Source organism: Aphelocoma coerulescens, chromosome 12, assembly GCF_041296385.1.
Source record: "Aphelocoma coerulescens isolate FSJ_1873_10779 chromosome 12, UR_Acoe_1.0, whole genome shotgun sequence".
Lineage (NCBI taxonomy): Eukaryota > Metazoa > Chordata > Aves > Passeriformes > Corvidae > Aphelocoma > Aphelocoma coerulescens.
The window spans coordinates 3,809,908-3,835,846 of NC_091026.1; the positions used below are offsets into that span (position 1 = coordinate 3,809,908).

General features: G+C 37.7%; 2 protein-coding genes across 5 annotated transcripts in view; one reads left to right on the forward strand and one right to left on the reverse strand.

Moving 5' to 3' along the window:
- CENPP (centromere protein P) overlaps window positions 1-25,939 on the forward strand; it is a 115,166-nt gene that overhangs the window by 69,426 nt on the left and 19,801 nt on the right. The gene's annotated exons all lie outside the window — the stretch shown is intronic.
- Window positions 9,355-25,852, reverse strand: ECM2 (extracellular matrix protein 2). Of its 2 annotated transcripts, none has more exons than XM_069028141.1 (10): window positions 25,807-25,852; window positions 21,277-21,578; window positions 17,023-17,211; window positions 15,273-15,755; window positions 14,841-14,956; window positions 14,001-14,136; window positions 13,059-13,216; window positions 12,606-12,745; window positions 11,191-11,517; window positions 9,355-10,499 (listed from the first exon to the last, which is right to left on the reverse strand). In XM_069028141.1, the coding sequence occupies exons 2-10, from the start codon at window positions 21,551-21,553 to the stop codon at window positions 10,295-10,297; spliced, it is 2,031 nt and encodes a 676-aa protein (XP_068884242.1). In that variant the 5' UTR covers window positions 21,554-21,578; window positions 25,807-25,852; the 3' UTR covers window positions 9,355-10,294. The 2 variants fall into 2 exon arrangements, with proteins under 2 accessions (XP_068884242.1, XP_068884241.1); XM_069028140.1 differs by lacking the exon at window positions 25,807-25,852 and adding an exon at window positions 24,973-25,150.

A 25,939-nucleotide genomic window follows, 5' to 3' on the forward strand; every position in this document is an offset into this window, starting at 1 on the left:
TTTTTTATCATCATGCATGAATCAACTTTTGCTTGTTCATAGTTTTTAGCATGTTTTTGGCAGCTGACATAGAAACTGCAACAAAACACAGTTTCCTTTGTAGTCAAAGTCCTTGGTCCCTGATGTTTGTTAGCAACACAGCAATATTGCAGGGCGGGTCCTAACTTGCAATATTGAGGGGTTGTGTACAAAAAGAGCTGTAAAGTGCAAATGTACATACATCCATGGGATTGTCAGGCTTATCATGGCTTTTATGGATGCAAGGATGTGGTGACCTGCAATGACTGGAAAGGAAAAATGTCACCTGAAGAAACATCTTGATTTTCACCCCTGCAGACAGTTTCTGTTGGATCTGGACAGTCAACTTTCCTTTGTTCTACCTCAGGCTACAGATTAATACATATTCCTCAGTGTGGGAATGCCAATTTCAGAAGCCCCCAGCTGGCTTATTCCCTCGCCCCTTGGTGCTCTTCTCCTTGGTCCTGTGAAAAGGTTTGTGCACCAAACTGGATCAGGAAACTGCTTTGCCTGATCCATCAATGAAGGTCTTGAAATTAGTTGTGGTGTCTGTACCTGTCAATTGTCAGTCTTGCTTGTGATGCTGCTCACAAGTTTGGATAATGTGACACGGCATTTTTATGGAATAGGGGTATTTATCTGCCTTAGAGACGTTGGAAACACCAGACATTCTTTCATGGAAAATCAAACAGTAGTTAAAATGAAGAACTCTGCAACCAGTGCCAAACTACTGAATCACTCCAACGAGTTCTAAAGGAAAAGTTTCTGTTCTGGAATACAAGCTGGACTGAGAAGAACATTTCCTCATGGAGTATCAAGCATTTACTCTGCCAAAGTTCAACAATGCTTTGAAAAACCCCAAACCTTGATCACCTGCAAATGCAAAATTTCCCCCATTTTCCCCTTTGTTTTAACAAAGAGTATGAAAAATATGGAATGTAAATGAGTGCCTGTTCTTAGACAGACTTTGGGTAGATTCCTGTTGTTCAGAACATAAAGGCAATGCTTAAAGTGGTGACTTTCATCAGGTTCCAATGAGTTGTTAGTTTTAAGAAAAAAGAAATGTGGCTATCTGGTCCAGAAAAAAACCAATATTTAAAGCATGTTAGAGTGAAAAGATAATTTCATTTCATTTGGTATTAGTTTTTCCTAACTTTACTTATCAACAAAAGTAATTTATGTTAATTAGAAATCCCAAGGCCCAAAAGAAGATGACTGACTCAATTTGGGATAGACTGTTAGAAGTGGAAGCAGTAAATATCCCATTCCTGAGATAGTAATTAACTGCAATTTGCACTTCTTTGTCTAATGAAGAACCTGGGTCTGTAAATGTTTGCATGTACTTTGAGCACATCTGTTTTGTAGATGGAAAAACTAGCAAGGTCTCTAGGAAGATCTCCAAACTCAATTTGTTTGCAAGTTTTGAAACACACTTTTTTTCCACTTTGGAATAGTAGAAATGAAAGCATTTCTTTCATTCCTAATCATTAGTATCATTACTAATAATAAGGAGGGCATACTCTGATTCAAGAACTGATTTCCCTATCATATTAATTAACTCAGCCTGTGTTCTGATGTGTGTTTTTATCCGTGGGAATTTTCTGGGAGGGCCTCATTTGTTTCTCATCAACACAAAAGCAGTAATTCTGTCATGCAGGGTTGGGTCTAGCTCTAAATACTCCCAAGAAATTGGGAGCCTTTTGAAAAGTCTGATTTACTTTCAGTTAACAACTGCTGCTACAGTTTTAGTATTACTTTCTCATAATTAGGCTACTATTAAATTGCAGGGACTATGTGGGTACAATGTAATCTATATTATGTTCAAGTGGGCATTTTTAAAAAGGCAATTAAATTTGCTTTAATTACTTCTATACCATAAAGTGTCTTGTTGACTTTTAGCATTCATTTTTTTTTCCCATTTCAGCTGTATGGGAAAATCACAAATAAGTCTTATCACTATCTTTCTTTCTTATGAAAAATTAAAGAAATAGGAAGATAGAAACTTCTAAATTAAGCCAAAAGACGATGTAGAAACTAGCAGAGAAGAGTTGTTAGACAGATGTTCTAATACACTATTTCCAAAGGTATTTGTTTGGAAATACAGGAGTGCTTTAGTTAAGAAGCTTGGTACTATGGATGGGTTTGCACTGCTTTTTGTCAGAGATGAAAATCCACTGGATGACAGAAGCTCCTTTTACCACTCATTGGAAATATTTATGTAAATTGAAAGAAAACATATGTCATAATTGCATATTAACTTGTGGTATGGAAAAGGAGATCTTTTTTGTAGAACAATTTGTAAAGTAGAGGGTATTATTTTCTTCTTGAACACTTGTGTTCTACAAAGGGTAATTTCCATTTGGTTTTACCCCAGCAGAACAAAGGAGCCCTGACTTTAGAAAGTAACTTACCGATGAGTAACTTTTATTTTGTTAAGGAAGCAAATTATATCTTAATTTCATAGAATCATAGAATGGTTTGGGCTTGAAGGGATCTTAAAGATCATCCATTTCCAACCCCCTGCCCCCTGGACATTTCTCAGTGTTTGATTCATACTGTGACTATACTTTTGTTCCATGGTTCTTAGAGTTTCTGTTTTTTCCAACTAATGGATAAGTTGCACATCTCACGTAAAACCAGAGGATGTTCTTTGCTCAGGTTGGAAAGAAATTAAATTCAGCTAAAATGGGAATTAATCACTGTTTCTGTCATTTAAGGTTTTACCAGAGGCTCTCAAAATAGCCTTCAAAATAAATACAGAATACAGGCAATGCAGATTAATTTGAACCCATCCGTTGTTAAGAAAGAGAGTAATTATTCTGATGTTTCTAATGCTAAAACTAGAGCAACACTAAAGAAATCAGTGGGTGGCAGGTTCAAAACAGAAGGAAATACCTCATGAAACATTTATAGTTGAGTTGTGGAAATGTGCAAGAAAGTGAAGTGGATTTTAATGTTTCATATAGACCCAAAAAGTAATTGGTCTAATTGAAAGAGGAAAAGTCTTGCTTCCTGAGTTCTTTGTAATGAGAGCCAAACTGAGCTGGAAAAAAAGGGAGAAAGAGTTTTCCCTGACTTGCAGTGAACAACCTTCGTGGAGTAAGTCAGAACCATCCTGCATTAGAGGGAAGCCATGGATGTTTATAAAGAACTGTCAGTTAAAGGGGGTTCAGAACCACGAAATGTTCACAAGGGCTGTCATTCCCTGTCAGTTTTTAAGGAACAGAATGTGTGAGGCCAGAGGATGAAAGGTAATGGCATAGCCAAACTTCAGGCATTTGGAGAAATTGCTGTGAAAAAAATGAGTACATTTTAATCCTTTCTCCTAATTTCAATCCTTTAAAAATACCATTACATAACTCACGTAGAAGATTCTTGTCTTTGTTGATAGTGTTGTTGAAGATCTAATATTTCCACAGCTGTGTTCAGTATTACTCCTTTGAGAAAAATATCTCTCTTGTGGAAAAAATAAGTCAGCTTTTATGCATTACTCTCATATGAAAAGTTCTCACAGAGAAACATAGATTTGTTTCAGGAATATTGCATGGAAAACCTGCAGATTTCTGTGTATGTACCTATAATACTGCACACTTGGAATGAAAGTTCTTTTTACTGAATTAACTGAACTGCTTCAAAGTACTTTGTAGGAAACAGTATGTTATGAGCTGGCCTGAAGAACTCACTTTATCAAAGATATAGTAATGTAAATAACAGCCTAAAACAGAAGTAATGAATCAGAAGTTTGCATTCAGTAACTGTGTGGAAATCTGTGTCCTGTACAAATAATTAAACACCAAAGAAATGGAAATTCTACCAAACTACAGTAATTGTTTACTCAGTGGCTGTAGGAAGTTCCTTACATAACAGACTGTTAAAGAAGAAATTACAAGGGAAAGGGTTTTTAAGATGAATCTTAGAAATAATCCTGCTCTGAGTGCTTTAATTTACTCTAATCCTTAAATCCTTGGGGAAAAAAGGCTATTTAATGAATGGAGCCAGGATGGCTCAAGCAGACTGGAAGAATATTGTTTGGGGGAATTCACTCAAGTCTTGAGTATTTGTTCACTTGTAGAGACTGCAGAGAATGTGTGTGTCCACTGTGGCTGGCAAAGCCATGGCCCTGGACATGAAGCCCTGGGCAGGAACATCACCGGCCTTTACGGGAAAAGCGAATAGCACAGCCTTTGTACCTCCCAAACATCAGGTGATTTTTTGAGTCCAGCCTAACAGTTGTTGGACCTTAACATAAATAATCAGGCATTTCCCCCAACTGCCTTGGTTCTAATAGCCAGAGTAGTTTTGCATATTTTTATGCTCTTGTAGAAAAGAAAGAAATGTTTATGAGGTCTGGGGAAGAGGCATTGTTCCTTTTTCTTGACTTTAATATGGTCTTTGAATTAGTTGTAATGCACAACCCAAGATGAAAAATTTGCAGTTTCTGAATACAGAGCTTCAAAGTTAATGCCCCAGATAAACCTTATTACCCATAGAACTCCCAAGAGAATCTAAGTAAAAATGACAAATTTTAGTCATCCGGACAGTTGATTTTGGGGGGGTAGCCCTCTGGATTCCCACATAGAGGCATCAATGAAGGATAGACCTGGAGGAAATACAGATTAAACTCTGGTGCTGGTTTTAGTGAGGGACTAAAATGGGATGGTTCATGTGAGCTGTGTGGGCTCATACAACAATGTTCAGCTACTGGGCCATGGCAAGAGGTGAAGTTGCCCTCAGCCTCCAGCCCAGATCTCTGCTCAAATGAGATTCCCCTTTGTATCCTGTATTACCCTGCAACACTCCACTGTGGGAATTTTTACCAGACGTGACTGCAGAGCAGAGGCAGTCGTGTGCTGCTCCAAGAAACTCCAGAGCAATGACCAGAGTGTGTGTTGGGAAACTCTATTAACTGTTCAGAGGCTGATAAAGTCAGTGAGTAGTTCTGGAAATGTGAAGGATTCTGTCCAGCAGCAGTTAGGCAGGATGAGGAAGGATGAGGCCGGGCTCTACAGGAAATACATAAGGAAAGCTGTCCTGGGCCGGGTCAGAGCCCAGCTAGGCCAGTCCCCCGACTTTGTCAGTGACCACAAACATTTCCAAAGACAAAGGGCATTGGTGTTTCTGGGCTTCCTTTGCTTTCTCTTTCCTTGAAGCAAAGTAAAGCTGTGTTTTTGGGACAGATGTTTCATTTAGTTTTGAGATTGACCCTGAGGTAGTTTGTCTTTTTTCTGCCATTCCCAAGGGAATGGCTGGAGCTGTGTCAGGGAGGTTTAGGTTGGATATCAGGAAGGTGGGTGGTGGGGCACTGCCCAGGCTCCCCAGGGAATGATCACAGCCTCAGGGCTGCCAGAGCTCCAGTAATGTTTGGAGCTCTCAGGGATGCACAGGGTGGGACTGTTGGGGTGTCTATGCAGGGCCAAGGGCTGGATCAATGATCCCCATGGATCCCTTCCAACTCAGAATATTCTGTGATCCTTTAAAGACTGATCAAACATTATCCAGTTGAGAGAAGCACATTTACTGTGTGAAAAAGTTGACTCCATGGAGGTAATGAATCTGTTGTTTTACTTTTGCTTTACTAACTGGACTATTTCATTATCATTAAAGGCATGCTAATTTAGCGTTAATTGGTTTCTGGTGTGGTCAAACTGTTCTATGCAGTAACTGACCCTGTAAGTTCTTTCAGGGATGCACAATGGTGCAGGATGTGTTCTCAATTTAGTGACTTAGTAACTCTTGCATCGTGTAGAATGGAAGATTTTTATGAAGAGTTCTACTTGGTGTTCTCTCTTCACTTCAACTGAAAAGCAGAAAACAGTGCTGTGTCTTTATGGGTCTCTCCTGATGGAATTTTAATGCAGAACAGGGTGTCTGTTAGCAAGGAACATTACATCTGTAATGAGACTTCGTAACCTGGTTATTGGGAACATTAAACACTGTATTTCCACTGGACTTCATTATAGCACTTGTAACAAAATGGTGAAAATTACGCTTGCAGGCATTTGAATATAGCTGCTTGGTACCTGAATTGGTACAAAACTTAGGAGTAGGATGTTAATTTATTGGGAAAATAAAAAGCTAGATTCATTTTGATCATATGATTGTTTCTTAATGTGGAAAGGAGATCTGTTTAATACATCTTAAAAGTTTTTAAGTGACGTCTTCACTACTTTTAGATGGAAAAAGTGTTCCAACATTTTTCCACGATACTTTGGGGCCTTGAGGGGGAACAGAAGTTGTTGACATCTTTAAATCAGAGCTCTTATTTCACATGTCTGCTTTTTTTTCCTTGTTTAAAATGGCCTTCAGTGTGCCAAGAGAAGTAAAATTAAAGCCTTGAAATAGAGTTTGGGATTCAATGGTAACTAACTATAAGAGAGGGGTCATGTTACTAAATATGCAGTAAAAGCAGGGGGATCTCTTTTGTTCATTAGGAAACTGAAATGTGTGTCTGCTGAGTAAGTCCAACATATGATTATAAATCTTTTTGCATGGATGTTTATACCTTTTTCATTTTACAAGAAGACAGTGAGACTGTTATGCAGGGCTTCTTCCAAATGTGAGGGTAGGTTACATGGTTCACTAAGCTTTTAAATGCTTCCCGCAGCCAAAACCAGCTTTAAAGGAAATCTCTTTAAAAACATTCACTATTTCCAAAGGGTTGGCTTCACCTCTGTGGTTGGGATGTTCTGCAAGGTGGTCATGGTGTGGTTCTGACCCTTCAGAGCAGTGGTTTGACCTGGAGTTTGGTCTTCCAAAACCTGATCCATGACTTCAGTGAGGAGAGGTGGTGTAGAAGTTGTAAGACATGCTGGTACTTCAAGTTCTTTGTTCCTTTGACATTGGTTGTTTGTTTGAGACTGTAAATCCAAAGCAGGTCCCTGAGGTTAAACTTCCAACTGAGGAGAGATTTTTGAAGCTTCCTGAGGAAGCTTCCAGAACACCGGATATTGTATTGGTCTGCAAACCCACAGTCTGCAGACTGGTTCTCTGCAAAGTGCTTCATGCAGAAAGTTATCAGGGTTAATGTGTAAAATTATTTTGGTAGTATTTACTCATAATTTTACTATTTTACTGTCTGTAGACTTGTCTGAAAATTGTATACATTGGAATATAAACATAGTACTTAAATTACAAAATGTTTTCTCAGGAGAGTTTCAACCAGTTAACACTGGTATTACCACACAACAGAAATGACAAACTGTTTATTTTCTTGCTGTAATGTAACTGTTTATAAAAGATGTGACTTGAAAGATCTTAGAAGTTCATTGATTTCTTTCAGTAAAAGTACAAATTTTTGGTAGAGAAATGTTAAAATTATGTTTCCTACTTCTGATAGTTATTTTCTTTCAGAGTGCTAAGGGGTTTTTGTAGTAAGTGCAAGCATGATGAGTGTTTCAGAATTGAAATTCAGAAATTACATCAACCACTCTCTATAGTGTTACTGTAATAGTGAATTAACTGAGTGAAATTTACTTTGTTGTGGGCAAATAGAAAGCAAGTGGTTGTACAGCAACTCCTTTTTGGGGCAAAGTTGAGTGATTTGTAGCTTTGTTGTGGAGGGATCTCTATTAAATTGAAATGGAAAATGGAGAAGGGTATATAGTATGAACTCAACATTTTTGGGGTCTCAGGTTCTAATAACCTCATTAATAATGAAAATCTCATTTCAGGAGGCATTTGATGCCTTTAGTTTTCTGAGGGTTTTGTGTTGTTTTTGTTGGGATTTTTTCCTAAGAAAGATCTTTCACCTTGCTTAGAGGAAACATTGCCTCTAATTGTTCCTTCAAGTCAGAAAGCTACCCAAGCTTCCACAGAAACAACATTATTTTGTTGGAAACCTTTGCAGTTTTTATCATACCAGAAATGCCTGTCCCTGTGCACAAAATGACAGCTCGGGCAGATCCTCAAAGTTCTGTCATCATTTACTCAGTAAAAATGGCAATGTCTTTTATACCTTTTGTATTAATATGGTGATAACCACAGGATGTCTTCTGCTGTGTTTCAATTTATAATGGGATTTATCAAGTCGTGTCAAAATTCTGATCTGGGATACATGAGCCAACAATGCAAGTCAGAACATAGAAATCTAACTGAGGGTCTAAACCCCCAAAATTCCTCATATGCCACAAAGCCCTGTGGTTCTGGAATTGCTATGGCTGTTGAATCCTAACCTCTCCTATTCTGATCTGTTACTGAGTGTAAAGTATCATAGTTTCAACATTCACACCTTGTATTCAGATCTATTTACTGTGCATGTGTCTCTGGCTGGGTTACTGAAAACATCCTATTCCAGGTTTTGCTGTACTATAAGTAGTTTCCTCTCTGAAAAATGTTTAAAAAATTCTGGTGGGACATCTCTGCAATCTTAGCAACTTGCAGCTGGTTTGCTCTTGAATTCATCTGTGAATACAGGTCAGCTCCATCTGTGTGTGGAAGACAGGAGAAATGACAATGCTGGTGTGCATCTCTCAAATCCAATTGCCTGGCAGCAGTGTTACTGGATTGACTTAACAGGATCTCCCTCAAAGCAATTCTCATCAGGGACTTGCCATGAAGGCTCTCCCAGTATTTATATTTATATATTTCATCAGATTTCTGAGTCTGATAACACTTAGCAGAACTTTATTCCATTCCCAATCCAATGGCCTACTTGAAGTATATTCATTTGCAATGTAAGCCTGCAAAAATTATTTGCTTGAATATATTTGAGAGAATAAACTAACTATAGTGGTTTTGTGTTGAGCTATCCTTGCATTTTTTTTTTCCTACTGGTGGCCAAAGTTTCTGAACTTGTTCCCTTGTTTTTCTTGACAGCGAATGCTCAGGTCACTATGGCCTAGAGTCACAAGCTGTAAAATGGTGACAATCCCATTTGCTTTGTTTATCAAATCCTTTCAAGCTCACTGTTTAAAAGTAATGAGAGTTGTTATAATAAAGCCCATTCCACTTCCAATGCAGTTGGTAATTTTGAAGAGTGGATTTAAGCTGCTTCCGTCTGACATATGGAAATGTTGTGCAAGTTTAATTGCCCGTGTATTTCTGAAGTGAATAAGCACCCATTTGTTGCATACCCTTCATCCCTTGGCTTCTTTCTCCTGCTTGGTCTTCTGCCTCTGCTACTGTTGTGTTCCATTTCCAAAACATTTTTCCTTCACTCTCTGTCTCACTACTGGGGGCATTACATCAGCATTGTAACTTTGCTTTAGGTCATGTTCTATTACTGAGGGCTTCCTTGATTGTCTTTGTATTAAATCCCCAAAGGAATAATCTTAGACAAATTACTTGCATAAAATTGACTTTTATGAAATCTTAATAGTGAAAGAGCGCATCTTGGAGAACAAAAATATTAACGGCCACAAGAAATCTTGATTCATCTGTATTTTAGTGGTGTTATCCCTTGCAAATCCAGTTGGAGAATTTCTTGGGGTCTTACAAGTCTGAATGTTTAAAGAGAAGAATTCTATTTGAATGAAAATACTTGCAACAATATGTGGTGTTGTGCCTAAATTTATTATAAGACTACAGATCCTGTACAGTATAAAAATCTAAAAAACTAAGTATTGTACAAATGAAGGGAACCTATTACTGTGAGTTTAAAAATAATTTTAAAAAATTAAAATATGCTTTGTTAAAAAAAAAAAGGCAACCAGATAGAAGATAATTGCTCAGTCCTCTAGCTCATCAGAATCTGTGTTTGAATATAGGAAGCTTTTAGGGTCATCTAAAATAAACAATTTAACATTTTTTGTTAAAATTTCACTTGGAAGAGAACTTCTCACTACAAAATGTGTGGTAGAAAATCCAGTACTGTGTGTTTTTAAGAAATTTGATTCCTGCATTTCTAGAATGTTCATAGCTCAAGGACTTTTTTATGTACAATTTTTACAGTTGATGGTACTACTTAAAATGTTTTAAATTCAGTTAATCAAATAAGACAGGATCAAGCTAAGGATTTTTTTATATTCTTATATCCTAAAATCTGATCTTATAGAGGGTGTACCCGGGGGCACAGTTTGGCCTGTTGTGTTTAAGTAAATAGTGTTAATAGAAATAAAAATTGATGTCATAATCTTAAGCTTCAGTTTTTACATTTAATGGTTTTATAATGAAACAATATGAAGAAATACACTGGTACCTTACTTCAGTATATAATATACAGTATCATATTTATGGCCGTAGGAAGGGTTTAAATCAGAAATAAGCAGACCATTGAGTAGGAGAGAATAAATAAAGCTGCATTCCTAGAGACAGGGGTTGCAATGCAGAACTGGGGGGTTTATTTGGTCTTCTGTGGTTTAAGAACAACACTGCAATAGGATCTTATGCATGAAAATGAATGTGGGGAGAGCTGCCTTGTGTTGATGTAGTTGTTTTCAAGGTGAACGTGTTCCAAGTGGGAATCTTCATTCTCCTCCTCACTGTGCTCATCCTCATCCTCGTGGTTGGTCTGAGTCCTGCAGATGCGTTCAGGGGGCACCGTCCTGTGGCACGGGGGAGGAATCATGATATAGTTATTCCAGATACTCTTAACTCCATTTAGATATTTGAAAATGTTGACTTAATCAGTACATTACATTTTCTCAATTACATACTTATTGAGGACTTTCAAAAGTCTTTTTTTTTTTTTTTTAACATTTTCTCTTTGCATTGTTTTCTCATTTATATCATATATTTACTTTTCCTGAGGAAAGTATTGCCATGTGTTGCTGAATGAAAACTTTGTCTGACACGTGGAAGATCCTCTCTCTGTCATTCCTTTGCTGTGCAAACAGCACAGAGGGCCCACACCCTGGCTCCACAGCTGGGGCTGGTGAAATCTGCTCACCAGGTGACTCCAACTGCTGACTCCTCCCATTATTTTGTTATCACTTTGGGCTCTGCTGGTGATTGCTGTGCCAGTCAAATTTTAGCTGCCCAAGCACTGTTACAGGTGAAAATCTTGGAAAGAACTGGTGCCTCAGTTCTTTGTGAGCATTTTCAGTAATTGTAAGGGAGGGTGAAATCTCACTTTGATCATATTAAGAAATACTACAGAAGAAAACTCAGAATTCAGCTCCTCCTTCAGAATTTTCTTAATGAATATTTACTTGAAAATAACAAATTCCTAAAGCAAAGCATGTCTTATGACATTTATTTTAATGTCATTAATGTAACAAAGAGCTTGGAAATTACCTTATTTTATTATTGTTCAGTCTTAGAAAACGTAGTTTTCTCATTTCATTGATCCCAAAAGGTACAGCCTTTAATTCATTGTGATCCAAAAAGAGCTCCCTCAGGGAGTGGTAAGCTCCAAAAAACGACACTGGGTCGATGCCATCGTCGGTGAGTTTGTTAAAGGACAGGTAGAGATACTCCAGCCCCGGCCTCATGTGGCCAAACACATAGCCTGGAATTCTTTCAATCTGGTTTCCTATAAGTACCAGATGGAGTAAAGATTTTGGCAGATAGGAGGGAACATGATACAACTTATTATAAGAGAGATCGATTGACTCCAAGTTCCTGCATTAAAGGAGAAAAGAAAAAAAGGCTGAAACCCCTCAGAGTGTTCTGTGCAAGGCTCTGCTTCGTGGCATTACCAGGGAATGAAATTTCCAGAGGAAATTTGTTTCTGTTAATGGGGTAGAATACGTTTTATGGAACATGGTCATGCATAATTACTCTGGGAATAGAAAGAATTAAGTCATGAATTACCAATCAAGCACAAAGATTTAGTTGATGGGAAGAGATCTTCAGTAATGAGGGCGGGGGGAGCTGAACAGGGGAATCCCAAGGGACCAATTTGTGATTGCTGCAATAATGAGTTACACTGAAGAACTGGAATAACCTTGGGACTTCAGTCATTATCCCATTAACAGGGAGTTTTAAGCTTTGTTCTTAGAGCCCATTTGAAATGGAATTGTTGTGTGAATGAATCAGTCCCATGTGCTTCACTTCCTGGGTTGAGAGATGCTCTCAGTAGTAACAGCATGGTTGTTTTCAGAATAAGGCATTTACAAGTTCAGGAATCACGGGATAGGGCTGCAGCTGCTGGTGATGGCCAGGTACCCTGCTCAGCTTGGCAAATTATTTAGCAGGAAAATCAAAAGCACTATCACCTTTTACTACCTACGTTCTCATTGCTTGCTCTGCTTATATTCTACTCTTAGACAAGGTAGTTGCACTGTCTTCCTTTCATCTTATTACTTTTATAATTTTTAATCCAATGGGAAATAAAGCCAGGATAATATTGAATTATTTGTAAATTACCTGTGAGATAATTATGTATCAATACTAAATTACCATATAATTGTATATAGTATTATTTATAATTAATGTTCATTTTTGAATGGGTGGTCAGAAAAAATAATTACTTTTCTGTTAATATGGTACAGATTTGAGGTAAAAGATCTTTCTATTTGACAGCTGAGTATCTTCTAGATTATACAATTAGGCAAGGGAAATTAAGAAAAATCAGCAAAGGAAAACAAATCAAAGGATAATTACAACTCTAAGTTAAAAGTAATGAAGTGCAAATATTTATTTCATTATCTGACTTGCTAATAACAGAGAAAAATAAAATAAATGTACTTTAAATGTCTGGTACTTACTCTTGGTTTATCCAAGCTAAAGGTGCTATCCTGTGCTCTTCTAGTTTGTTATGCTTTAGTCCAATGATGTTGATGTTTCTGGTATGGTTAAAGCAAATTTCTGACACTTCTTCAATTTGATTATGTTCAAGATATAACTCCTGTAAGTGCATTTGGGAAGAAAATCTGTGAGATCAGAATAGGCTGGGTTTTCCTATTGCAAAATTCAAAATGGAGCAATTACCTGTCCTCTGTATTACCTGGTCTATCTGTTAATTCTGAATCTGAACCAGAGTCAGTTTGTAGCTGGAGTGAGATCTTCAGAAACAATTTTTCAAAGCAATTGTTTTGTTTTCTCATTTGTGGAATACAGATTGCTTTGAAAGGGCAAAGAGAAGGAATTGCACCTTTTGGGTGTTTGTTGGGGGGTTGTTGTTGTTAGTATTTATTTTGGTTGTTTTGTTTTCTTTTTACCTCAAGAGTGGCAGGAAGACCTTGTGGGATAATTCTAAATTTATTTCTTCCCAGTCGCAAATAAGAGAGACTTTTCAAAGGATAAAAGGCCAAAGGACTGACATTTGCTTCACTAAGTTTATTTCCTTCTAATTCCAGCGTGACCAAGTTCTTTAAATCTAGGGAGAAAAAGTTTAATTTCAGTTAATTAACACCATCTTATCTCTTGTTAAAATACACGTTCATAATTTAACAGTCTTAAACATTATCCAGATCAGTTCACAGCAATGAAAAAATAAAATGAACTGATTTTATTCTCTCATAATCATGGAATTCTGTTGTTTATAAGTTTGTAGAGCTTTAGAGATTGAACAAAGCTTTATTTACATTTTCCTCTCCCAGTCCAAATGGAAAGGGCAGCAGCTGATCCAGTTTAGGTGGGACCCTTTTGGCAGGAGAGGAAAGGAAGCAAAAAAGTCCATCAAATTCTGACATGGATGGCACCCTTTCTTTTTTCTTTCTCTTTTTTCTATCAGCCTGTGTTTCACTTGGCTTAAAACGATCATGGTTGACTCCAATTATATTCTCCCTGATTTTTCATGGACATCAAATTCTGTTCTCTTCCTTGCAATTTAAAAATAACTAAAATGGTTTCACCACAAATAAAGCCATCAGCTTCCAGGTGGGGATAAGGAGGTGTCTTCAGCATATTTCAAATTCACCTTTATTTAGTGACCTTAAATAGAAGCTGCTTTGGGGGAGGAGCAGTTGCATTAGAAGGGAAAATGTAATTTTTCAAATACTTCGTCATGCAAATCTTTCAGCTTTTGTTGCCTTTTGAAAACATGGCACCATAAGGCTAACAGTTATTTTTCTATGTCAAATGAGGTGCATTTGGTTCAACATTCAGCTTTTCAAATTTATTTTACGCTTTTCATATAATTGATATTAGTTTTTAAATACCTTTTAAGCCATCTTCATCAATGGCATGAAGTTGGTTGTCATTTATTTTTATTTCTTCCAAAGCTGATGGCAGTTCAGAGGGGATATGTACCAGCATATTTCCATCCAGATACAAACGTTTCAGCTTTTTCAGGATCTTATCACAGGGATGAAGAAAGAGCACTTTGATTATCAAGGTGCAAAATACTCAGTTAAACATACAATATAATCATAGTTAAGATTTTCTTAAACACACACTTTTAAAGGTTTTCAGCAGCAGTACAGTCATATCCACTGTTTTGAATTAAAAAGTAATGTTTTCTCTTGTCAGTCTAATTAATTGGTTTCTTTCTGCTAAATATTAACAAAAGTGCCAGTTAATGTCATGTGTCACTGGAAGAGCTTCCACACAGCCCTGCTGCAGCTCCCCAGGATCGCTGTTTGCATTCCTGCTGCTCTCTGACAATCTTGGAAGTATTGCCTCACTACATTGTGCAGTATTTAGGACTTCAAAGTACATGCATTTAGAAATTATGTGCTTATCCTCTTCATCTGTGAGCATATTGATGATTTTCTGTAGGTCAGCAAATTTACTCAGGCAGAAGGACAACAACTGTTTTCAGCAAGTGAGGATTTTTATGCTTAAGCCATCTTAAAAAATTGGTATGAAAAATCATATCCTAATTTAAATTCTTAATTATGGTGAGAGATTTCTTGAAGTAGCCAGGTTTGCCTGTACAGTAATTATACAGTGTTTACCTATACAAGGTGAAAAGTGATTTAGATTCATAAAATGAAAAGCAAAAAACACTTTTAAGCAGTAATTATTGAGAGGGTAGCAGAAGAGTTAGGCTTTCTTACTTTGAATGCTTTGGGACCTATGCCAGGAGAGGTAATGTTATTTTTACTCAGATCAATCCATTCCAAATTAGGTATCCCATTGAATGCTTCATCTGAGATATCAGTGATGCTATTTCCTAGGACAGAAGGCAAGAGAAAAGTTTGAATTATGAAATACAGTCTGCACCTGAGCTGTGTAGTATTGCACATAGAAAATATGTCACAGAAACAGTTGCATTATGGACAATAATTGTGTGTAGATACCTTCATCTTAGTATTTATACACCGGTATGCAAATCTAATGTTTGTAATTCATTGTTTTAAAGGCTTAGCTGTAAAATTAGTTCTAATTCCTCTCTATGGTAAGGAATGACAAAGCCTTAACAGTGCTGTTGACTACCTTTGAGGGTGGATAATGTCACAAAAGTCATGCAAAGTAGACCCATTAATTACCTGTAAGGTCTAAACTTGTTAGGTCTGGATCTGAGATGGGTGGTATTTGTGTAAGTTTGGCATTAATGCAGCTTACTGTGGTGTCCGAGGTGGAACATCCAGATGGCAAAGGAGGAGCTTCTACGGGTGGAACAGGAATTGGGAAATGAGCTGGAATTCTGAAAGCACCATCGTCTTCATCACTGTCATACTGCACATCTCCTCCTTCAGCTCCCGCTCTTGGGACAGGCAGCTTCTCTCTGCGATGCCCTTTGTGCCTCTGGCGATTCTTTCTGCCTTTCCTTTTTCTTTTCTTTTCCCCTTTTTTGTGACCCTCTTTGTCTCTAATCTCTGTCACTTCTGTTGGAAGCAGCTCGTCCTTTTCCATTTGAGTTTGTGCTGATGGCAGAACGTTGGTGTTGTTGAGGTCCTTGGGTTCTGGGGAATCACCAGACAACTCACTGATGTCATCCAGTGAAATTATGCTGGAGTCCAAAGAGGAGGCTGGCCAGGGCAATGAGAAAAAAAAACCAAAACAACACAAAAGAGTCTGATAAGAAACTAAAATATTAGTAAGCACTGTTTCCCACATACAGTAAAAAACTTTGGCTATAGAATAGTGCCCCTCTAGAATATGGTTTGAAGAATAAAAATGTGGTGTTAGATTGCTGCTTGAGAAAAGAGACACTTGACTGAGAAATGATTGAGCCAGCCATACAGAACAGTTTGTACACAGCTATGATTCATGACAAGTCCAGAAAAAAAGGTGGAAAAATTAATGTAGCTTTCATTATCTTCCTTTTTGACTTATATTAATGATTGGGTTTGTGTTGATGGAGGTGTCTAAAGAGGAAAAATAATGTGTCTGGGAGTGGGAGGTAATTTGGAAAAAATTCACAGAGGTCAAGACTTGTTCTCATCCAGAAGGAACTGTCAGGGGAGGAGTTGGCTGCAGGTGGGGATCTCACCAGGGAAATGCATTAACTTCATTACCAAAATGCAGTTTTTATTTCTATAATAGGACAATTCCAATAAAAGGAGTTTAAGTGTTTCAGTCAACATGACTTTTACAGTTCTCCAGTTAATTCCTATGATGTCTTGTCTCAGAGTGTCACATGCACATACACATGAGGATAAACATTTCTTACAGCAAGAGGAGATTGTGTTCTGTACTTTGCAGATTAAGATATTGGGAGTGCGGGAAGGAAAAGAAGGAAATTGCATCTCATACTTCTCCATTCCTTTTCTTTTTAAAGGTACTGATTTTATTTAAATTACTGTGAAAAAGCAATATTGTAGTTCTGTGGTTCACAAGAGTGTGAATTGACTTTCTGCTCTTGATTTACATCAAATAGCTGTGTTTTTTTGCACTCTGTATGTCTAATACATTTATAATGGCCAGTAGTTATTGGTTGATCCTTTGTAAATGGAAGTGAGATAGAAAATCGAAATAGATGTTATTTCTTCATATATTTATAAAATTTTGTGGAGGTAGGAGAGAACCAGAAAGGGGAAAATAAAAAAAATAAATACAATTGTCTTTACTACTGCATACTTAGCATCATCTTTTCTTTAAATGTTGTATCAAACTCATCTAACAGAGTACTCTGAGAAACTGAGGTCAGCTTGAGTGGAAACACTGGAAGAGCTGCTTTTATCATGGAATTCAGGATAATGTGTACCTTGTAGCTCTCAGGATCATTAAATGCAGTGTTTGTGTTAGGTTTTAAATGAGGCAATTTCAAACCAGTAAATCTGTGGTGTCCCATACCAGTCTCAGAACACACTGGGCAGCATTCTCCTGCAGGAATGATGGTCTGGGGACATTTCAGAGGGTGGCACATGGTTGTGTCACAGATCACCTCTCCCTTGGAGCAGAGGCAGGTGACGCAGGGCTTGGGAGACCACACGGCTTTATCAAACATGATCATCCCATTAGCTGTACACTGCCCCTTCTTTCCTAGGAACAGAAAATGGGAAACTGGAATTAAGCACTAAAACTCAACCAACAGCATTCGTTAAAAACTTTGGAAAGAAACACCGCTATTTTGTTCTCATTTTGAAAATATGTAAAATACACCCTATTTAAAGGATCTTCTCATTATTCCTTACTTTTCATAGCTGTATTTTCTTCAGTTTATTAGTAATCTCGAGTCATGCAAAACATGAATATTTTTTCCAGGCCTTCTATTCCTCTCTTGTGCACCAGAGATCTTTTCTAATATCTTGCACGTTAAATGAGAAAGCTTTATGAAGGCCCTACGGAACTGGGAGGGTAACAATATTCGGTTTATAGTGACAGTTCCTAGGCTTGGTGGAAGTAAAGTCCATTCTGGGATGACTGATGAGATGGCAAAAATCTCCACTTCCCTGGAACTTGCTTTATCTCAAAAAAAAAAAAAAAAACAAAAAAAAACCACCAAAAACTCTTTGCTAGAAAAGTAGCAATCTAGAACAACTTGTGCTATGAAAGAAATACTCTGTCTCTTAGGTTTCTGGACATGTATCTACAAAAGATTGATATCTCCCCAGGGTACCAGTTGAAATTTTCAGAAGGAAAATGTAGTATTTTGAGCCCTACTCAGATATTCAGTAGGCAAGTGATTTGGAGAGCACAGAGACTTGGGAAGGAAGCTAATCCCAGTTTCCCTTCCTTCCAGCCGTGGAGTTTCCCTCAGCAGAATCTTCCCTGGGCAGATCCGCCCCAGACTCCAGGACACACATTGCACTTCAGCATGATACTTTTTTATTTTTGGTCTTTTGAGAGAAGGAAAACCAAGGCTGAGATTCTTCATCCCATGCAAATATTCCTATTTACGAGTGTACCTCTAAATCTCATTGAGAAGCTGAACTCCCTCCACACCTTCCTTTTCCTCTTTCTAATCAACCTAAGGATGCATTGCTGAAGTGTTATTTCAAGATGAAAACCCATTTCTAAGTTAACTTTGTACTTCCCTGCATATAAAGAAAAAGAAATTTCCTTTTTTCCTATTCAGTTTGACTTCCTCCTTCAGATGAAAGTTAATACAGCAGAAAAACCTTATCTCACCTGAATCTGCATGCCAAGAGACTTTCATTTGTGGTACACAAATTGTCTTTGGAGGGGATATTTGCAGGGTTTGTTTTCCCACACTCCGCCCTGCTCAGTGCCTGGGTGTTCAGTTTTAATAAGAATATTCAGGAGAGCCTCTAAATAACCTTGTCAGAATATTGTAACTATTTGGTTTGAAATGTCTCTGGAATTAATATTTGTCTCAAAATGAGGCATTTTGCAAAGTCTTTCAAGGTAGTCCTACTGTCAGCTTCATAACAAAGGTTCTTCCTTTGTCCTTCTACTTAAAGACCATTGGGTATGAATCTGTTTTCTACAATAAAAATTAATTATCAGAATCATCCAATTTGGATGATCCTCTATTTTCCATATATTTTTTAAAATGCTGTGATTTAAATTGCTCTTAGGATGGAAAAGGTGAGAAATTAACGTTTTGAGTAGTTGCATCTTGGTTTTTCAAAGGTCTGGGACATCTCTGCATCATTTCAGCTGCGTAAAGTTGTGCTCTAAGCAATTCCAACCATGTCAACTGCAGGAGGAGAGGAATTAGCCCAGGCCAAGTGTTAGTTGGCTTTAAGTCCCTTGTCATTCTACCCAGGTATCTGCAATCCAGCTGTTTGCTGGATCCTAACTTTGAGGTTTATATGCTTGCCAGTACACCACAATATTTCTTTTAAATAATCTCCAAAAGAAACACAAAAAGAATCCTGCCCTTTCTCATGTTAAACAATAAAACATCAGCTGTTCCAGAGGAGCATAATCTGGCCTGGGAAGAAAATTCTTCCGTGCTTCCTAAAATTCTTTCTTTTGTTTTAGCTACTAGACTGTATCTGAAGTCAGTGCAGATCTTGTCTGAATAAGCATAAAGATAGGAGTTACCAGGCTTGGCCTCTGCAGGCTTCTGTAACAAATGATCCTTTTTTCTGTGTACACTAGAGTTGCATAAAAAGCAGGAGCAGTGTTACCCTTTTGGTGCACTACTGTCAGAACTACTGTCTGGCACTGCTGGGGATTCTCAGAACCCCTGTGAGGACACAATAAAGGCTGTACTGAGATGCTCCTTAAATTTCCTGACCACTGAGTCACTTCAGCTTGGTGGTGTGAGCAGGGTGAAGTGGGGGGCAAGAGAGATTAGAAACAGTGCAACAGTGACCATCCTACTCTGCTCTGCCTCAGGGACAGACAGCTGCAGAACTGTCTTATGTTGTGGCCAGCTGTTTGATTTAATTTAAATATTCACATGATTCTAATCTGGAGGAAGAAGATACGTCTGGTTACTGTTAAACTTCCATTTAACTGTTAATTTTCATCCTGCATATATCTGTAAATTGGGGTGGTTTTTTATTTTTAGTCTACTGAGATCAAAACAAGTAGCTAAGAGAATGGAAATTAATGTTTGGATTGCATTTTCTTCTATTCTGGAGCATGATTAATAATAGTGTTCTACTATTTAATAGGCTCTGTTTTTTCCAAATCTGACATTAACTTGAAAAAATTTTGAACTTTAAAAGCTAGACTAAAAAATACCTTGTGGTTCCAGTCTTTGGCAGATGAGCATAGGACTTTTAACCTTTGGAAATATGGTGTAAATTCAGCATGGAGTTCCAAATAAAATGAGTTCAGTGGTTTTAGCTCAGCTTTTGGATGCGAGTCCAGATAGAAAGAAACGGGCGGGGAGGGGGAAGAGCTGAGCATTATTTCAGCATGACTGATGGTCCTGACAGAAACTCTGGAATATCTTACATGAAGTGTATGCTACTTACGTGGTATTTTCCTCTGTTTAATTTTAAAAATATTTTTAAATTAAAGGCTTGACATTAGTAATATGTATAATATTGTAATACACACTGGAAATGCCACAGTCCAGAGTTTTGCTAGTTTTCCTATTCAAACCCTTTACTTTCAAATATTTGATTTGAAATGGTGGTTCACCCTTTCTGAAAATAAGGACTCACAACAAACAGTAATTGTGGAGGAAATGTGGCTAATTTATGTTTGAGACCTCTCAACCCAGTGGTCATGTCTGTTGTGGGACGCACTGAAAGGCTTAAATTCTTGCTTATAAAAATAAATTATTATCATTTATATAGAATACGGTAATCAGGGTATTCTTTTCTTTTTCTATAAAATTCATTAAACTGCATATGAAGATTTTACTTAGTGTGTGATCTCTTGATGGAGGAATGGAAATACCTGTATCTTTGTATCTACAGAGAAGACACAACTTTGTATTTCCTTACAACATCCCACTGTCTTTTCTTCAACCTTCAAGCCTCTTTCTATGAAAAGAAATGGAACATTGTAACATCTAATAATTTTTGATTGGTTAATGACTGGTTTCAAATTGAAAAGTACTGATAGTGGTATTCAGAAGTTATTATTTTTTGAATGGATCACTGATTTTTAGATTCTTGTATTGAATGAGGGTTTTCCTCTCTGAACTTAGTTTTCTATCGTAAGCATCTTGTTTATAGTGTAACTTCCATATTGCAACTACTACCAAGTGTTAGTAAGTTATTTACAAAATCAAGAATTATTCCTGAAAGTTTGCATGTAGACATAGTTTGCTTTTCAGAAATGCAACCCATAAAGTAAAAATAAAAGAACTTGAATTCATTTTAATGAACACTGATGTTACTGGTGTTGGGGCTTCAGTGAAATGTTATTTGACTTATTGAGCAATAAATTCTTCAAAATGGCCTTCAAACTTGCTACACGTTTAAAGTTATGAAAATATCCCAACAAATTTTTTTGTTAGTTTAGATCAAAAAATAATGCAGAAAAATTGCAGGAAATATTGCTGTTACCTGGCAGAGCAGGATTCAAGTAAAAAGCCTCATGTGCCAACCACCAAACTACCGTGGAAGGCCGCAGGTATATGTGGCAAGTGAGCTAAAATAAAGCTTTAATGAGTTGATATGTTTGAAATGAAAGGTCAGCCCCCCGCAAGGAGCAGAGGGGCTCTGTTCTCACCTGGTAAGACACTGTAGGTGCTCTCATGTTCCCCCAGCCCCACAAGGGAGTCAAACACCCCCATCTCGCTGTCATCAATGTTAATGAGGGGGAACCTGGGCCCCGGGGGCTCCATCCCGGGGGTCCTCGGGGCCCTGTGCCCTGCCCAGGGGCTCCTTCCCAGCCCTCGCTGGCGCAGCCTCCTCCTGTGCCTCCTGCCAGCACCGGCTTCAGCTGGGCAAAAGTCAGTGCACAGCGAGACAAGCAGGAAATAACAGACTAAGGATGGTGCCTGCATGGTCTTGTGTGTCCCAAAGAGTATCCTGGAATGGGAAAAGAGAGGGAAATTAGGTACCTGGAGAGCTTTTAGCACTACGTCAGTCACACAGGGCATTTTTCAAGGCAGATGAACCAATACAGGGTAGGCCAAATATAACCGAGTTTCCCCTCGGAAAGGAATTGCCCTCTGAGAGCTACATGACCAATTTGATTTTAGTGATCCTCAGCAGTCACAGTCAAACAGGTGCTGGTTTGTATTTGGGGCTGCATTCAAAGAGGTGTTTTAGATTTGCAGTGCCAGGAGGCACTGGCAGTTCAGTAATTGTTGCTGCTTCCAGCAAGGGACTTGTTGAGACTTCTGTAAAGTGTGTCTTCCTATTTTTTTCTTGTGATTGCTAGTATTTCTTCCAGGGTGTTGTAACTTCTGGGCTTGGGAATGGCAAAGTAACAGAAAAATGCCCAATTCATTTGTGATGTGCTGCCCCAAATGCTTTTTGGTTGGCATTTCTGTGCACGGCATTTTTTCACTGTAAATGAAAAGGTGTTGCTTTTCCATCTATCTCTGGCCATCCTCTTCTCTAACAGATCTGCTTGGTTCTGCAGAGGAGACCTTCAGGAAGTTTGTGCCATTTGTGACATCCCAAAGCTGTTTTTCCAGTGGAAGTTTTTGTTAAGTGTAGGGTCTAATCAGGTCGATCTGTAATGGGCTGTGTTCTGCATTTACCTATTAAGAAATTCAAAATAATTGAGCCTTCTTATGCTTGTGACAAAAAAATTACATTTACTGTCACCAATAGGTGGCATTCCAAAACAGAGCAGTCAGGATTGAGGAGTATGCACAGGAAGCATATCCAGCAGTAGATTGCTGTACCAGTGTGGAAATAAGGCCCTGCATGTCCAGGGTTATTAATGATTTGTCAGAGCTCTGGTGCATAATTCTTTCAAAAAGGAAATGCTTCTGTCCCGTGGCCTATTTTAACTGACACAGCAGAGACAGGAGACATTTGTGTTCTTGGGAGAGTGAGAATTAGTGAAGAACTTGGAGCTCTTGGGCTTTGTTGCCAAGGCAAGGCTTAGAGTGTGTCCATGGTTTTTCTCAAAGGAACTTTTGAGGGGATTAAAAAAAGCTTTTTCTTAATGCTCATCAGTCTGGCTTTATATGTCATCTTTCACTTTGGAGTTGATCTTATTATAATTATGTTGAGTAAATACTGGACAGTATTATTTCAGGAACTTGAACTGGGTTTTTGCCTGAATTAGATTTTGTTAAAAAGCTTGTTCATCTTGGTATTTTCTGATTTATAGAACAGGTCAAGTTTTTGGTACAAGTTGCCTAACTGTTCTTTAATATAAGGCACATGGTTGATTGCATGTTTTTCATGCTTTCCACATCGTAATTCTGATGTTTTTTATCCTCATATTTTAAAATGGGAAGTTGGCAGTAAATAAGCTTGAGAGTCTGCATTTTACTTCTTTTTAATATTGTAGTTTCTGTGTTCAACTGCTTTAATTTTAAAATGTTATGGCAAATTTAGATATTAATTTGCAGGATTTGAAGTTAATGTTTTTATTTCTATATAAAGGGAATTTGAGATGCAAGCATCTCACACAAATCTTCACAGCATCTCCTGGAATGGCAGGTTTGGAAATGAATCCAATCTTTAGTTTGCTGCTTTCTCAGAAATCACTTATTCCAAAATGCTGTATAGACTCTATAGCCTTTTATTTACAGAAATTGCTGTTAGTTAACATATCAGATAGCTGCAGGAGCTTGCCCTCTGCATTGAAAATGCCTGTTCTTGTTGGGAAAGTGCTCATTTCTGAGTGCCTCAGGACAAATGACCCAATGCCTTCGGTTTCTGACTTGCATGGTAATGAGTGGCTATAAAATTACACAGGAAACTTCTGTTCCACCAGCTGGGCTGAAACACACCAAGAGCCCTCGGGGAAAACTGGAGGTACAAAGGAAAGGCTTGAACATGTGTGTTCATTCTCTCAAGTTTCTGACATCTTAATTATGGTCCCATTTTTCTGGGGTACTCTATAATAACACCATAGCTGTGCAGTTACAATGCTGCTACATTACACTTGGGCTTTTTTAACATTTAACCATTTCCTCCTGTGACCAGAGACACATAGTGGCATGACTGAAATACTTTTCCATTCTCCATCTATTTTTAAAAGTCAGGAATAATATAGGGTGAATTATATTATATTAACTGTACAAAAGATGTTTTGCTAGGAACTTAAAGAGTAAAATTCTATAATAAATCAAATTATTTTAAAGTGAAACTTGGTTTCATATAATACTTTATAAATACAAATTTTAAAATCAGAAACAAAACAACAGAAAACACACCACACCCCCCCCTAAAAAAAGTCTTTATAAACTAATCCTGTTCACATATGTGAGTTTGTATGAACATTTTTTTACACCAATTTAACTCTTCAGCACTGAAAGCTTAATATTGCTACTTTCAACCAAATGGTGTTCTTTGCATGCAGAACTCGGGCTGCTGAGTTCCTTTCCTTGCCTTATTTAAAAAGTGCTGCCTCATATTTTAAGGCCCAAATTTAAAGGCCTTGGGTGCTTTGGGCCTTTTCTGCCCATGTCTGGGATCCTCAGATTATCTCTCAGGAGATTGTATTTTGTATAGGGCCAGCCAACTTTTAATTTGAGGAAAATTCAGCCTATTCAATTTATGACTTTTCTAATAAATCATTGTATAGTAAATTAAATTATAGCTAGCCAGTGTAATTAAATTAATTGCTTGTGTTGCCACATCCTCTCAATGTGGCTGCATTGCTATGCAGTATATATATATACTGCACAGCAATATATACCTATTTTCATTTTATCCATAAATATTTAGATCAGGCACAGCATGTGAAAGCATCTTTATTACCTTTACTTTTTGTATGTAATGTGTTCAGTAATTTGTAGCTTTATCTTCAGTATCTGTCAGTTTGCTGTTATGTTAATGGAAATAGTTAATTTTTTAAAGGAGAGACCCTTTAGAAATACCAGAGTATCAGAATTTATTAAATAATCCATCTTTATCCATTCAGTCTAAATTCAAACATGTTCCTAAGATGTCAGCATTATTTCTCATGATACACAGGGGTTAAAGTGCTTTACCAAGATTTTTCACTGACTCTTTTTTAAAGGCATTGCACAGAAATGAGTTACATTTATTCATAGCAGCCAGACCAGTTGCACTTTCTGTTAGTTGGATGTGCATGGCAAACATTCAGACAGAACAAAAAGCAGCTCAAGGGGTATTGCACACTTTATCTAGAAAAGCATTTCTGTTCAGTATTGCTAAATATAGCCCACATTATTTCATTTCACATATTACATATTTGCAAAGTTAACATGAAGTTTAAGCCATTCAACACCATGCTTTAAGCAGTAATTTAAAATGTAAAACATTTTACCTTGTAATCTAACCTAACAGCAGATTCTGCTTGCTGTCATTTAGTCTCCCGTTGCAAATGAAACAAAAATCTCAGTGATATCTTTAAAACAGAGAAACTGTAGGGATTGTTGAAACATGTGAGATGATTCCTTAGTTAAGTCTGAAATAGCTTCTTCCCCTGGGGACCCAGGGCTGAGTTCTGTGTGCAGAGACTCAGCTCGTGCTGGTGCTCGGAGCACTGGAACCGCGCTCGGGCAAATGAGGAGCAGCACAATGCCTTCGGTCCCGAGGCTGACAAGGCACAGCTGGAAATCCTTTTCCAGTACTTACAGTCACATAAGGAACAGGGAAATGGAGTGTTTTCAAAAGAAACAAAAAAAAAAAAGTGTATTTTATTCGGTGCTGGTTTATGTATTTAGAAGTTTAGTTTCCAGGTGGTATGACTTTAATGTAGGTTTATTTAAAGTAATAAGATCTAATACACTTTGGTAGATGTAGCCTTAACATAAAAGCATTTATTAAAATTAGAACTTTTTTTTTTTCAATTTATGTTTTCTTAATCCTCTCCTGCACTTAAAAAACCTGTCATCTATAAGCAGCAAACCTTGTTGTTGAAGTTTTAGCATGGAAAGTTTTTCTTTTGTCTATTTACAGCGATAATTTCACTGCGAGTTGTAGCTTATGCATGGAAAATAAAACGACCGGAGCACTTTCCCTTCATTTTTTCTCTTGTAAGGCTAATTACATCCTGAAACATGATCCTGAAGCTCAGCTCTGCAGAAGCTGCAGGGAAGTTAGTGATCCAGAGAGGAGAAGGGAGTGTGAGGGAAGGGAGGGAATAAGGGTACATTACCACAGGTCCTGTGTGTGCCAGCAGAGCCTTTTCCTGCATCCCCAGATCGCACGGCTGCCGAGTGTCCGGGTGGATGATGGGATGGATGGGTCTGGTGAGCTTCAAAATGACAAATTCACCTGGGAGGCCGAGT